This window comes from Cervus elaphus, chromosome 5, assembly GCF_910594005.1.
Source record: "Cervus elaphus chromosome 5, mCerEla1.1, whole genome shotgun sequence".
Lineage (NCBI taxonomy): Eukaryota > Metazoa > Chordata > Mammalia > Artiodactyla > Cervidae > Cervus > Cervus elaphus.
Genome location: NC_057819.1, coordinates 81,508,042 through 81,523,048, shown reverse-complemented (window position 1 = coordinate 81,523,048; position 15,007 = coordinate 81,508,042). Strand labels below are relative to the sequence as shown.

Sequence of the window (15,007 nt, the reverse complement as noted above, 5' to 3'; positions counted from 1 at the left end):
AGTTGGGGGGCGGTGACGGCGGGAGTGGGGAGCAACTTCTGTCTCCTCCTTCTTCTCTGTCCCAGGCCAATGCCACCCGTTGGTGATACCAGCTGGAACCCGACTGGGAACAGGGCAAGGGACTGGAGGATGCAGTCCTAGAAGTCAGCCTCCGGGGCTACAGAGCAGGGTGAAGAAGGGCACAGAGAGGGTGTGACCCTGGGCGGGAAAATGGAAATATTCAGTACAAGTACTTACTGCTCAGTGTTGTGGGCTGAATGGTGTTCCTCCAAAATTCATACGTGGAGGTCCCAGTACCTCAGGATGTGACTGTGTTTGGAGGTAGTATCTTTAAAGAGACCTTTAAGTTAAAGTGACGTCATTAGTTTGGGCTGGAATCCAGTATGCTGGGGTCATAGCAGAGGACACAGACTCACACAAAGGGAAGACCGTGAAGCACGGGAGATGATAGCTGTCTACAAACCCGGGAGAGAGACCTCTGCAGAAACTAACCCTGCCAACACCTTGATTTCTGACTTCCAGCCTCCAGAACCATGAGACAATAGATTTCTATTGTTCAAGCCATTTGTCCTGTCGTCTTTTGTTATTGCAGGCCGAGCCAGTCAACAGTGTCAATAAATTATTCAGCGTATGACATCAATTATGGATTTGCCTCTCTGTCTCCCTCTCTGGACAGCCAGTTTCTCTAAGGACTCAGCACTGGGTCAGGTAGGTGCCGAAATGTTTCTGGGACGAATGAATCATTTAACAAGAAAAGAAAACATTAAGGTGATCTATGAAATAGCATCAAAAGGCTGAAGTCTTGAGTGGCAATCAGTGGGTTACAGTACACAGCAGCAAGAGGGATGCCGTAACAGCCACTAGGCTTGTTTGTGACTCGCCAGCCCCACTCTGTGCCGGTGCTGTGATTCCTGCTTTACATGAATGACCGCTTTTAATCTGACAACAGGCCACTTAGATAGCTGGCAGATGTCAGCTGGGGAAACAGAGTCTTGAAAAGTTACCTAAGTCCCCAAGATGCCAGGATTAGTGGGCACATCTCCAGTGTGATGCGGTGGGACAAAATGGGCCTGAGTGGTATCATGGAAAGAATATGGACCTTTGGCTGGAGGAGGGCACGGTGACCCACTCCAGTACTCTTGACTGGGGAACCCCATGGGCAGAGGAGCCTGGCAGGCTATGGTCCATGGGGGTACAAAGAGTCAGACACAACCTCAGTGACTGAGCACGCACGCAAGCATGGCCTTTCGGGGAGTTTACAAGCTCTGTCCTCTTATCTGTAGGACTGTCAGGACATGATCTATGGCCTCAGGGAGTTGAACAATGGGAGGAGATAATCCAGGTCTCTGGAGTGGTGCCTGGCACGGGTGCATCAGCTTTTTGCAGCCTTGAAAGACCTGGGTAAGGAGACAGAAAACCCTGACTGTCCATTCTGCTTGCCCCTAGCTTCTTCCTGCGTGAAGAACGAATGCTCCCTGGAGTGCACACTTCCCCCTTGCAGGCTCAGAGGGTTCCCCGTTCATCTTGCTCCCACGTCTCCATGGTTCCTTCCTCTGTGTGCGTGCATGCTAAGTCACTTCAGTCGTTTCCGACTCTTTGTGATGCCAAGGACCATAGCCCACCAGGCTCCTCTGTCCATGGGACTCTCCAGGCAAGAATACTGGAGTGAGTTGCCATTTTCTCCTCCAGGGGATCTTCTCAACCCAGAGATCAGCTTGGACCTGAATCTCTTATGTCTCCTGCACTGGCAGGCGGCTTCTTTACCAGTAGCACCACCTGGGAAGCCCACCTGTACTCGACCCATTAATATTCTGTTTGCAGTCACAGAAACATCAGTTAGGATGCTGGAGGGGAAACTTTAAAGGCTCAGAAGAGGAAGGGACGTCCCTAAGAAGATCTCGAGAGAAAACCGCCCCCTTGCAACCACCCCACCATGGACGGCTTGGGCCTTCGGCTCCCCCTCCCTGAACCTAGAATGAGTCCTTCTCATTCTTCAGCAGCGGTGGCTGGGTAATGGCGGAGGCCCGCGGGGCAGGCCTGAGTGGGAGAAGGGAAGTGTGTCTGTGGTTGGGGCTGGCAGCTGGCTCTGACTTGGACAGAATTAGAAACTTGTTTTGAAGCCTGGAAAGACTATATTTAGCTGGGAGCGTGTTTGCTCTTCCTAGAGCAAGGTCTTACAGACCTGCCTAGGACTTCACGCTCAGCCCAGTGGCCAGACCTGTGCTCTCTCTTCCCTGCTCCAGAGGGTCCCGAGGCAGCCGTGGAACCCACCTCTCAGCCCCTGGCCTCAGATCAGCCTGTCCCCGGCCCCCGGGCCCTGTTTTGCCTATCTTCCTCAGCCCACCAGCCTCCAGCTGGAGGCACCGGTAAGGGGCATTTGTGGAGTCCCAGAAAGTGCCCAGGCGGGGCTGGAGGCCTAGCTCTGTCTGTTACTTATCAGACAAGTTACTTAACCCCCTGTGGCCTCACATTCTCATCTCTAAGGAGGATAACAACAGCCGCTTGTGGATAGGTGTGTGGATTCAGTGAGATAACGCAAAGACACAGTAACAGCTTATGAGACAATCCCCTCCTCCACCTCACCAGCCTCCCAGAAGAGGACTCTGGGATGGCTTGACACTCTTTCTTGCTGATAAAGATAATGGACTCCTGGGAGATATCTTGTGTTTACGTGATTCAAAACATTTCCTTGGATTTGTTGTTCAGTGGCTAAGTCATGTCTGACTCTGTGACCCCATGGACTGCAGCACGCCAGGCCTCCCTGTCCCTCACTATCTCCCGGAGTTTGCCTAAGTTCATGTTTATTGAATCAGTGATGCTATCCAACCATCTCATCCTCTGCCGCCCTCTTCTCCTTTTGCCTTCAATCTTTCCCCACATCAGAGTCTTTCCCAAGAGATTTTCCCCTTAGATTCAAAAGTTCAGAAATGAATACCAGGGCTTCCCTGGTGGCTCAGTGGTAAAAAATCCATTGCCAATGCAGGAGAAATGGGTTTGATCCCTGGCCTGGGAAGATCCCACATGTGTGGGAGCAACTAAGCCCCTGTACCACAACTGCTGAGCCTGTGCCCTGGAGCCAGGGAGCTGCAGCGACTGAAGCCCGAACGCCCTAGAGCATGTGTTCCACAACAAGAGAAGCCGCAGAATGAGAAGCCCACACAGCACAGCTAGAGTAGCCCCTACTCAGTTGCAACCAGAGAAAAGACCACACACCAATGAAGACCCAGCCCCCACGCCCCCAGAAGACCTCTGACTTAAAAAAACAATGAATATAGACTCTTCACAGGTCAAACTCTGAAGGATACATAAAAAACAAAATCTCCCTTCTCCTCCTGCAATCTCAGTGGAGATCAACTTTCACAGCCCACAGGTGCCTTTCCACATAGTTTCTATTGCATACAAACAGTAACACTGTAAAAGGTTTTCCTTTTAACAGGTTAAAGACGCTTCTCTGCAAGTTCCTTTTTCATTTTACAGTAAGTCATGGGCACTCATCTACGGCAATACATGTGGATCTAGCTCATTGGTTTTAATAGCTGCGAAAGAATCCATAGATTATATGAAGCATAGTTTTCCAGCCATTTCCCATTCGATGGATGGGAGGGTGCATTACAAACAATGCTGCAGTGACGGTCCTTGCACAAATATCCTTGTGAAATTGTGACTCAATTTCTACAGGATACCTTACGCAAAGTATGGTTATTGGGCTAAAAGGTTATCCTGAAAGGATATTTCCCCCAGATTTTTGAGTTTCCTTCTCGGAATTTGTTTGTTCCGGACACTTTCACTTTTCAAGCTCCAAGGAGCAGCTAGCTAGCGACGCCTCCCGGGGAGAAAACACTAGCCGTCTGCAGCGAGCGGATGCAGGTGGCGCTTCGGGGCCAAAGGGTTTAGTGGGGAGTGCTTAAGGGCAGGAGACGCAGGAAGGAGGCTTGGGCTTCGGAGTGATCTTGGTCAGGTGACGGCCCTCTTCGGGGCTCGGTTTCCTTCTACGTAGACTGCGATGTCGTGGTCCCGGCGCGGGTTGGAAAAGAATTTCCAGACATGAGACAGAATGAAAGATGAATAAGGCATATTATTAGAGTGGGAGACGCTGTTAGAACAGCGGGCCAGTTCAAGGGAGAACCGACCTTGAATGGGGGGGTCCTTAGTCCACTTATATAGTCAGGGTACAAGGAGTGGGATGGGGTCTTGCAGGTCATTAGCTGATTGGATGAGGCTCCTATACTGGGTTGGGGCAAGAGCAGGGCAAATGCCTCCTCCCTACGGGGTAGGAGGGGAGACAGGTTATACTGTTCCATTAATAGTTACACCATGGGGGAGGGAAGGACGGTAAAGGTCTGGTTCCGTTCCTGCGTTCCAAGACCCTCCTTGATTATCTGCTCTTCCGTCCTTGGGTCACATGTGACTCCAACCAAAATGAGGCGCAGACTGAGCCTAGAGCTGGTGACCTCTGATCTCTGCCTTATGAATTCCTGGCCTTGTTGGCTCCCCCAGGACCTAGGCTGCGTCTCCCTACTCCCTCCCCATCATCTTCCCGGGTTCCTTCCAGAGCAGTGGTGGCCAGAAAGGGTAAAGCGACAATTAACCCCTCCCCTGGATCGGTCATGTATTGCTTTTGCCCGGCTTTGGCTCTCTCCCGCCCTGGCGGCTCGGCTATCGAGTGCTCCTGTCTAAGCCTGGCGAGTAGCCGAGGGTGCGGCGATTCGGCCATCCTTTGCTTCTGCCTGGCCACGCCCTCCCGTTGGAGCCGCAACGCGGGCACTGCGATCGGCGGCTCGGCCCGCGACTTTCGCCCACTTTGCCTGCCGCGGGCGCTTCCGGTTCCGGTACAGGCACAGCGCGGGATCCAAGGCCCCGGGCATGGCGGGCAGTCGGCTGGAAACCGTGGGGAGCGTTTTCACGCGGTGCGTGCTCGGAGCCGGGGGTGTGTCGAGGGCGCGAGGGCGTCTCTGCCTTTTACCCCCTTTCTTGGGTGGGTCTAATCCTGGCCAGGCCTCTCTCGTGGTTTGTCCTGCTTCTGAAAAATTGTGCTTGGCTGCGTCACCCCTCGAATTTCTTAGCTCGCACGTTCAAGATTGCACCTTTCCGCCAAGTGGAAAGTGAAGTGAAAGTCGCTCAGTCGTGTCCGGCTCTGCGACCCCTTGGACTGCACAGTCCGTCGAATTCTCCAGGCCAGAATACTGGAGCGCGTTGCGTAGCCTTTCCCTTCTCCAGAGGATCTTCCCAACCCAGGGATCAAACCTGGGTTTCCCGCATTGCAGGCGGATTCTTTACCATCTGAACCACCAGGGGAGCCCAAGAATACTGGAGTGGGTAGCCTATCCCTTCTCCAGGGGTTGTTTCCGACCCAGGAATCGGACCGGGGTCTCCTGCATTGCAGGCGGATTCTTTACCAGCCGAGCTCCAAGTGGAGGTCTCTAGGAAAAGTAAGGGAGGATGGGGCTGTTGGGCCTGGCCAGAACAGTCATTGCATTTTCCTTGATGGGACGTGGATGAGGCGAGGGGAGTGGGACGCACATGAGAAGGTGGATTAACCCTGAGCACTATTTAGTTGGTTTGGAGTTTGGAAACATTTTACCCTTTAGCAGGTAGGGGACCCCCTGCTCTGCTCTCCTTCCGGTTGTCTTCTGGACTCCGCGACCCTGCCAGTGTCTCAGGCTGCATCAGGGGCTCGGACAGGCTGTTATCACTTACTCACTTTTTTTTTTTACCCTTCCTTCAGGACGCGAGACCTGATTCGGGCTGGGGTGTTGAAGGAGAAACCCCTTTGGTTTGACATTTATAACGCCTTCCCTCCGCTGCGGGACCCGGTCTTCCGAAGGCCTCGCTTGCGATATGGCAAAGCTAAATCTCCCACCCAGGACATCTTTTACCACGAGGATCAGATTAGAGCGTGAGTGTGGAGCCCATACTGTGGACCAGAGGCAGCACAACTTAAGAAGGAAAGGTTTAGCCAGCAGTCTGGCCACTTACATAGAAATTGAGTAAGGGCTTGCCCTGAGTAGGTGGTCTTGTCCATCTCACCAGATTAGGGAATAAGTGCTCCAACCCCAGGACAGAGAAGCAGAAATTGGGAGTAGAACCTGGTGCCCAGCAACTGACCAGCCATTGCAATTATAGCTACCTGTTTCTGGGCATCTGTTTGGTGGCTGGCACTGTGTTAAGCCCCCAACAAATGTTACTTCATTTAGGTCTTACTCTAACCCTGCAAGATAAGTATCCTCCTCTCTGTTTTAGTCATGAGAACTATGAGGCTCAAGGTGGTTGACTTGACTGGTAATTCACAGGACAGATCTCTTTCCCTTAATACTGATGTCAGTTTTTAACATCTAGAATGTTAGGATCAGAGACTGTGTCTAATTGAAATGACTACATATCCCATATTCTTTATTGAGGTCCAGGCACCCACCTTTCACTTGAGGAACACCACACTGTCCCCCTTGCCCAACACACCTTTGAGGTAGGAGAACAAGTATGTTCTCGCTCTGTTTGGAAATTTTCAGAGATCTTTAGGGCATTAAATATTTTTCCAGTACTTTTCTGCTCAGTTCCATTACATTCACTTGGTCACGATGCTTTCAAGGTTATTTATATGTTAAAATCATTTGTGCTTCTACTGTGTACATAGCAGTGGAACTGGGTGATGGTCATGGGAGAATGGAATATTTTACTGCATCCTCTTTTGTTATTCTTAATGCCCAAGTTATAACACTGTGGACTTAGTTTTTTGAACCTTTATCTTTTTTGGCTTTTTTGTTTGTTTTGGTGTTTTGGTATTTTAACAACAAAATAACAACAAAACAAATTATAACACCAAAATAAATTTCAGGTGTATCAAAGTGCCTGTGTGCTTGCTCAGTTGCATCTGACTCTTTGGGACCCCACGGACAGTAGCCCACCAGGCTCCTCTGTCCATGGGATTCTCCAGGCAAGAATATAGAAGTGGGTTGCCATGTCCTCCTACAGGGGATTTTCCTGACCCAGGAATAGAACCTGAGTCTTCTGTGTCTCCTGCATTGGCAGGTGGATTCTTTACCACTCAGCCATCTAAGAAGTGAAAACCTTAATGGGAAAAGTGAAATCATGAAAGTAATAGAAGAAAACATGGGATAATTGAAAAAATAATCTCAATGATATTAATAAAAGCCTACCTAAGTGTGACATAAAAACCCAGAAGCCAGGGCTTTCCTGATGGTCCAGTGGCTAAGACTCCTTGCTCTCGATGCAGGGGACCAGGTTCAATCCCTGGTCAGGGAACTAGATCTCACATGTCGCAACTGAGAGTTCACGTGCAGTAACTAAAGATCCCTTGTGCCATAACTAATTCCTGGCATAGCCAAATAAGTAAATATTTAAATAAAGTTATTTAAGTTGGGAAAAAAACCCACAAAATCTAGAAGCCATAAATGAAAGCATTAAAGTTTTCTGCACGTAAAAACTACCATAAGCAAAATAAAAAATCAACTGACATACTGGGAAGAACTTTGGCAACATGTAAGACAAAGGGCTAGTTTCCTGTTTACATTGCTATAAAGTTTGCTTGTAAGTCTATAAAAGACTAAAAGGAAAAAATGGGCAAAGAACATGGATAGGTCACAGAAAAGGGAATTCCTTTGCTTTTAAACATGAAAAGATTGAGTCTGTTTGATAAGAAAAGCAAGACTACAGTGAAGTACAAAATGTGACCTGTCAGACTGATGAAGATCAAAAAGTTGGGAAATATAATTTGGTCAGGGTTTGGGGAATAGGCAGTCTCCTATCTGCCTATTGATACCCTTGTCTGGGTGTGAATGGATACAGCCCCTCCCTTTGGAAAGCATTTTGGCAGTTTGGAAGGTCAAATTACAAATTAAGGTATCTTGACCCAACAGTACTATTTTTAAAAAATAGTTTTTTAATTTATTTATTTTTGGCTGTGCTGGGTCTTCATTGCTCCAAAGGCTTTTCTCTAGTTGCAGAGAGTGGGGGCTACTCTCTCGTGGTGCACAGACTTCTCAATGCAGTGGCTTCTCTTGTTGGGAAGCATGGGCTCTAAGATGTGCGGGCTTCAGTAGATGTGGCAAATGGGCTTAGTAATTGCAGCTCCTAGGTTCTAGAGCACAGGCTCAATAGTTGTGCACGGGCTTAGTTGCTCCATGGCATGGGGGATTTTCCCTGACCAGGGATCGAACCCATGTCTCTTGCATTGGCAGGGGGGTTCTTCACCACTGAGCCACCAGGAAAGCCTCCCAAATCCATTTTTATGAAATTATTCCACAGTACACCACAAAATGTAGATAAAGGTAATCATTACAGCACTGAAATAGCGAAGGACTAAAAGCAGTCTACATGCAGTGAATTGAAACGATCTCTGAGAGATACTAAGTAAAAAGGCAAGATGTGTTTACTGTCCTGGGGGTTAAACAATGTGGCTGAGGACAGGGAATGATAAATATGTATATGCTTATATTGATAGAACATTCCTGGATGGATACACGGAAACTGGTTAGTGTTAACTTATGGGGAGAAGAACTGGGAGATTGGGTTACAGGGGTGAGGGGGAGTGCTACTTTTGTCTGGATATCTTTCTGTAACATTTCATGTATTTACCATATGCACACATTGCTTATTGAAGACAAAAGCTGTTTGGCTCAGGGCCTGTAAGTCATGTTATACTCAATTTCTCAGGGTCCAGCAGTTATTCTTTACTCCATTCTTGGCCATGATCTATAATTGGAAATTTATATTGTGTTGTTTTGTATTTTCAAGGAAATTTTATTCAGCCTATGGATCTGGTCCAAAAGCTTTTGATTTGTTCAACCCAAACTTCAAGTCTACCTGTCAACGGTAAGTCAGTCTACAAGTCTTGGGTTACCTTTCCTTTTTTGAGAGTTTGGTTGTCAGTTTGAGGAGTCTTATTGAATTCCACTTGAGGAAAAAGATGTTCCTGTGGGAAGATCTCTTAAGGGAACACTTGGTACTGTGTAACAGCAGGATTTGACAACTCTCAGTATACAGACCAAAGATGTGACTGCTTGGAATTCTAGGTTCGTGGAGAAGTACATTGAGCTACAGAAACTTGGAGAAACAGATGAAGAGAAGTTATTTGTGGAAGCAGGGAAGGCTTTGTTGGCAGAAGGTGTCATTTTAAGACGAGTAGAAAAAGCAAGGACTGTGAGTATTTTATTATCACAGCTATTACTAGGATTGTTTGTCTGTCGGAGGTTAAAGGAAAGCTTGGTTTTCTTTCTCCATCCATGGTTCCAGGTCAAATCCTGTTAGAGTGAGTAAACTAGAATTTTGTGGTAAGGATTGCTGCATGGAACAAGTGAATTGTCATGAGGGCTTTTAAAATTGTGGTTCTGTAGAGATTTTTCGTGTTTATTGTGTGTAATTGAATTTGACCTGAGATAGTAATGCTGAATTTTTGACTCGGTCATAGAATGTGCCTAGGCATATATTAATACTTTCAACCAATTGAGTGAAGGTCATAACATTTGAGTGATGTACTTATATCTGCTGTTTTAAGCAACAGGAAGGTAGTCAAGTTTCCTGGAAATCTGAACCCATGGGTGTCGAATCCCAGACTGTGTTGGAGGAGAACCCACCTCTGAAAGAAGTTCCACAGGCCCAGCATTTGGAGGCACCTGCAGAAGAATCGAAAGGCCTCTCACCTCCCTGAAGAACGTGTATACTGTGTATACTAACATCCAAACTGGATTCACTGCTGGAATGAACTGTTTTTAACAGTTGAACTTTGTAAATGTTTCCTGATCTCTGAGGCATCGTGTTTGCCTTCTTTGGGTTCCCACTTCCAGGTTGTCATAAAGCTCTGTATCATGGTTTGAAGAAGCAGTTATGTGAACTTTTATGTTATGGTGGTATTAAATAAAGAATTCCTCAGTGCTTATCAAGTAAATTTACTTTAAAATTGTAAATAACATGAGAAAACCTTTATATGTATTGTTTGAATGGGATTCACTCTGAGTTGGTTTGCTTGGAGTCTTGTGTTCACATTTGATTCTCTGGGTACATTTCTTTTCTTGGATCCATTCGACTTTCACTTGCATATCACATGTGGTTCCCTGGCCAGCTGTTTCTGTCTGTGAATATTCTTTGTACTTTTTGCTTGAGAGGCCAGGCTGACTTGTGCTTTGCAGTAAGAGCAAGCATCTATCACTGATGATGAAGTAAGGTCAAAACTATAATCTCATGAATTGAGTGCTGGAGACAGCATAGACCTGTGCATAGTAGGCTGCTCAGGAAAGATTTCTTGAATGAATGACTGATCACATCTAGCTGAAGAATGAATTCAGATGATGTCTCTGTAGGTAACTGAGCTGCCAAGAGGGATGACACTCCCCACCCCCATCCACCTGCCTCCCTGGTATCCAGCTGTGCTTACGAGTTTTTGCCAACTCCTGCTTTTTCATTTCCTTATCTTTTACTGAATAAATACTCCTCAGCTATTAATGAGCTTCTTCAGAAACTTCTTACTTTCAAACCCATGGAGCTTTCTCCCCCTGTTCTTTGTGCACGGTGTCTTCTGTCTCCTGGTAGGTTAGGGGCAGGGCCCACATCCCACAACCAGACACCTTGCACGTGGTGCTCAGGTCATGGAAGGTCAATGAGTACATGGGGCAAAAGCCAGTCTCAGCTGTATTACTTCCCCTTCCCCCCAACCTTGTCTTTGTTCTACAATTCCTCTTGTTTAGGGAATGCTTTGCATTTAGATGGGGAAGTAAATTAGGTCCATTCATCATTGGACAGCCATTGGGTGCCAAATACCAGGCCAGGCCCTGGGAGAAGGATTTCAACAGGTAGAAGAGACTGTTCTGTTCTCCGAGGAACGCTCGGGGCTGACTTGTTACCTTTCTAAACCTTTCTAGGATTTATTTATTTATTTTTTAAGTTCATTAGTACATCATTTATTTGCAACTCTAGAATTTGTAACATAAACCTTGTAATCTCATAGGCTTAACAGATAGATTTATTTATTTATTTATTTTTTGGTTTTTAACAACTTTTTAAAATTTATTTTTATTAGTTGGAGGCTAATTACAATATTGTAGTGGTTTTTGCCATACATTGACATGAATCAGCCATGGATTTACATGTGTTCCCCATCCTGATCCCCCCTCCCACCTTTCTAGGAATTAAAAGGCAGTTTCTTTGTCCTAATAGTGAAAATGTTTTAAAAATTTATTGGTTGCATAATTAAAATTATGCCAATGGTGCAAAATGCCCATGGTGAAAAGCCCCACTGTATCCCCTGGCCCTCCCATTTTTCCTTCCGTAAGGCCACCACTATCACCTGTTTGTAGAGATAATTTTAAATGTGTACAGGGGGACATAATGCATAGTGTTCTGTACCTCGTTTTCCACTTAAAGTCTCAGATGCTTTGGCTGCATAGCAAACCTTTAGGTTGAAGCTCAGTGATCAAAACCAAGGGGATGTCATTGTGAGCAACTGGGGGTGGTGCCAAGTATCAGTTCACACAGAGCCAGGTTGGGTCCCACGATTTGAGGGGAGGTCCGTGAGCTGCTGGGCTAAGTTGAAAGTGTGCTCAGCACCCCCACCCGCCCACCTGGAGCTGGAGAGAGAACCTAGGAGCCCCACTGCCCTGAACGACCTCCCAAAAGGATCCTGGAACAGCTGCTCCCTTCCCACTGGCAGTCCCTGGAGGAGGGGGTGGGTGACCAAAATTTAGGCTTCCGAGGAAGCCAGGGTGGGAAATCTTTAAAAAGAAAAAACAAGGAAATCCCCTGGTGATTCAGTGGTTAGGGTTCTGCAGTCACTGCCAAGGGCCTGGATTCAATCTGGTCGGGGGATTCCCACAAGCCACGTGGCACGCCAATAAATAAAAGGGAAAAAAACAAGGCCAAAGGTGTGAGGCTTCCTTGGGGCATTCAGAACTCCTCCCATGGTCATTGTGAACAAAAGTCATCACCAGGCCCCTATAGTGTTTGGAGAGAATGGAAGTGTGATCTCATTTTTTAATGTACTCATTTATGTGGCCAGGGCTAAGCTGCGGCCGGGGGTGGGGTGGGGGTGGGGGATCTGCGTTGCGTCCTGCAGGCTCTTTCATGTGGTGCACTGGCCCTAGTTGCAGCCGGCAGGCTTAGTTGGTCCACAGCATGTGATATCTTAGTTCCCTGACCATGTCCCCTGCGTGCAAGGTGGATTCTTAATCACTGGACTAGGAGGGAAGTCCTGTGACCTCTTTCTTAAGTTACAGAAACTTACCGCTGTTGGGAAGATGAGGTGACTTTCAAAGCAAGATGAACAGGAATCCTTTTAAATTAGTAAGGTGTAGAGAGACAGGAAGAGGGATCAGCCCTAGACTAGTCTAGGACCGCTGCCTGGGGAGCCTTGAAGTGTGGGTGGGAGGGATGCGAAAGTGTCCCTGCTGCTTTTTCTGCCAGGTACACCTACCTGCCACCGTGATCTTTAAAAACCATTCATTGACCTTTTCACAAGGTATCTGCACTGGAAAGCTTTACTGACGTTCACATCAGGTCTCAAGTCCCTGTTGAGCCCCTTCCAGGCTGTGCTCACTGCAGTCAGTATCCCAGGTCCATGGTCTGTGCTCTGGTTGACCCCGGTCTTCCATGCCAGGGTAGCTCTCCTCTTCCCATTTGGAGCTGTGAGCAAGGGCACAAATCCTTATGTGTACACACCGAAGCATTAAATCAGGAGTGGGGCCTCCATGGGGGTTTGCTGAGCTAAAGCCAAGGAAGGCATATGTCCAGGTTACAGTGAAATCTGCACAAGATGGGTCTGTGGGTCTGAGTTCTAGTTCTTGTTCCGGTTTTTACCGGTGTGACCTTGTGCCCGTCATGGTCTCTCTGACTACAAAACAGGGATGATGTTTGCCTCTTTGGCTTCCAGTTAGTGTTAATACTATACTTGAGATACTGAACACAAAACTCACTTGTAATATGTGTGATGGGTACCTTCATCACTCTCTCGAGGAGCAGTGGAAAACAGGTTTGAACAGATTGGATGGGATCAGATCACAGTGGCCTCCGTAACTACACAGAGGAGTTGAGTGGGTGTAAGAAGGTTGGAGCAGAGAAGTAACATAGTGAAGACAGCGTCAGGTCAAAGGAAGATTCGGCCAGATGTGACATAAAGAATGGGATGGGGGTGGGCAATGAGGGAGGGAGGAGGAGGCATGTCAGAAAGACTTTGGTCTCTGCAGTCATCCCACTTGGAGGCTGAGACTCCAAGCTTGCCAATCCGAGTACTGAAAGAATAGTGACGTCACTAACAGAGGTCAAGGTGGGGAAGAGAGCTGCATTTCTCAATATACTGAGTTAGAGGACAGCATTTAAGTAGCACACAGAGATATGGGTTGGAGGTCTGGGAGATGGGGAGGAAACCTTAGCACAGGGAAGGGCTGGAGCCAGGAGAACGAATGAGCTCTCAAGGTAAGAGGAAGGAAACGCAGGATGTTGGGGCTGAACCCGGTGAGTGCCCAGGACTGGGGAGTAAGAATGTTAGCAAAGGAAACAGGTCCAGCATATTCTTGCATCTAAATAGTGAGGCTTGTTGCAGTGGTCCTGGGTTCACCGGGTTTTAGACAGTTCTTCGTTTGCTTTTGTTGGGTAGACCTGATACTTTTCTTTTAAAGATTTTTTTTTTTTAATGTGGACCATTTTTGAAGCCTTTATTGAACTTGTTACAATATTACTTTTATTTTATTTATTATTTATTTTTGAGGCATGGGGGATCTCAGCGCCTTAGCTCCCTGACCAGGGATTAAGCCCACACCCATTGCATTGGAAGGGGAAGTCTCAATCACTGGACCACCAGAGAAGTCCTGTGGGTGGAACTGATCCTTGACTGTGTGTCCTTAAAAGTTAAGCACAACTCTTTTCGTAATTTTGTGTAGTCTTCCTTGACTTATGATGGGGTTAAGTCCCCACAAACACATCATAAGTTGAAAATATCGTAAGTTTAAAATGCATTTAATACACCTACCTCCCCTTTACATCAGAACTTAGGCCAGCCTACCTTAAACATGCTCAGAACACTTCCATTATCCTACAGTTGGGCAAAATCCTCTAACACAAAGCTTATTTTATAATAAAGTGCTGAATATCTCATGCGATTTGTTGAATACTGTACTGAAAGTGAAAAACAGGATGGTTGTCAGAGTATCGGCTATTTACCCTCGTGATTGCATGGCTGACCGGGAGCTGCTCTGCCCAGCATCACAAGACAGTATCATGTACATATCGCTAGGTTAGGAGAAGATCAAGATTCCAAAATCAAAGTACAGTTTCTACCAAATGCAGATTTTTCACACCATTGTAAAGTTGAAAAATTGTAAGCAAACTGTTGTAAGATTGGGGACCATTTGTTTAATACTTAATATCCTGTTCTCTGATAGTGAAACTGGTATTACAGGAAAAACTGTGCCTCCAAAGAATTCTTGGTTTTCTTAGAATGATACCCTTTCCCCAAATGAATAATGGCTGGGGACTTCCCTGGTGGTCCAGTGGCTAGGACACCACGCTCCCAATGCAGGGGGCCTGGGTTCGATCCCCGGTCAGGGAACTGGATCCCACAGGCTGCAACTAAAGATCTTGCATGCCAGCAAGGGAAGACCTCCAGTACTGCAACGAAGATCGCCGCAACAAAGATTGAAGATCCCACATGCCACCGGCCACTAAGACTGACACAGCCAAATAAAAATAAATGACGACTTGCCACTGGAAGACACTCACCAGCTTCTTTCTTTTTAAACAAAGTGGGAAGAGAATCTTATCATCCGATTCAAGTAGGATGATGAGGCTTTCTCTGAGGCCAGCACTGATGCCTGCCTCTGTTCTCGGGCACCCAGACAAGGCTCACTCACGTTGTGCAGCCTCGTTCATCCTTCTAGGCTCCGACCAAGCCTGGCTCAGAACCGGGCCGTCCGTTTCCCTGACTACCTGGGAGCTGCGGCATGTGACAGGGTGGCTCTGAGAGTGAAAGCAAGCTGGCACTGTGGAGCTGGGAACGAGGAAATGTGAG

The 15,007-nt window shown here is 47.2% G+C and overlaps 1 protein-coding gene and 1 non-coding gene across 3 annotated transcripts; both read left to right on the top strand.

Annotated features, from left to right (window-relative positions):
• Positions 1–4,737: 4,737 nt before the first annotated feature.
• On the top strand, positions 4,738–9,896 carry MRPS23 (mitochondrial ribosomal protein S23). 2 transcript variants are annotated; one of them, XM_043902752.1, is made up of 5 exons: positions 4,738–4,907; positions 5,726–5,896; positions 8,752–8,829; positions 9,030–9,156; positions 9,518–9,896. In XM_043902752.1, exons 1-5 carry the CDS (start codon positions 4,864–4,866, stop codon positions 9,662–9,664), a joined length of 567 nt encoding a protein of 188 aa, XP_043758687.1. In that variant the 5' UTR covers positions 4,738–4,863; the 3' UTR covers positions 9,665–9,896. The 2 variants fall into 2 exon arrangements, with proteins under 2 accessions (XP_043758687.1, XP_043758685.1); XM_043902750.1 differs by having other exon boundaries at positions 4,744–4,907; positions 9,512–9,896.
• A 4,579-nt stretch (positions 9,897–14,475) lies between these two features.
• On the top strand, positions 14,476–14,548 carry TRNAW-CCA. Its single transcript has one exon. It is a non-coding gene; the product is annotated as a tRNA-Trp (tRNA).
• Positions 14,549–15,007: the final 459 nt, after the last annotated feature.

Coding starts and splice junctions, on each gene's coding strand:
- MRPS23 (XM_043902750.1), top strand. CDS start 4,864: ATGGCGGGCAGTCGGCTGGAAACCGTGGGGAGCGTTTTCACGCG. Junction 5,897..8,751: donor CACGAGGATCAGATTAGAGC/GTGAGTGTGGAG, acceptor TGTATTTTCAAG/GAAATTTTATTCAGCCTATG. Junction 9,157..9,511: donor GAGTAGAAAAAGCAAGGACT/GTGAGTATTTTA, acceptor TGCTGTTTTAAG/CAACAGGAAGGTAGTCAAGT.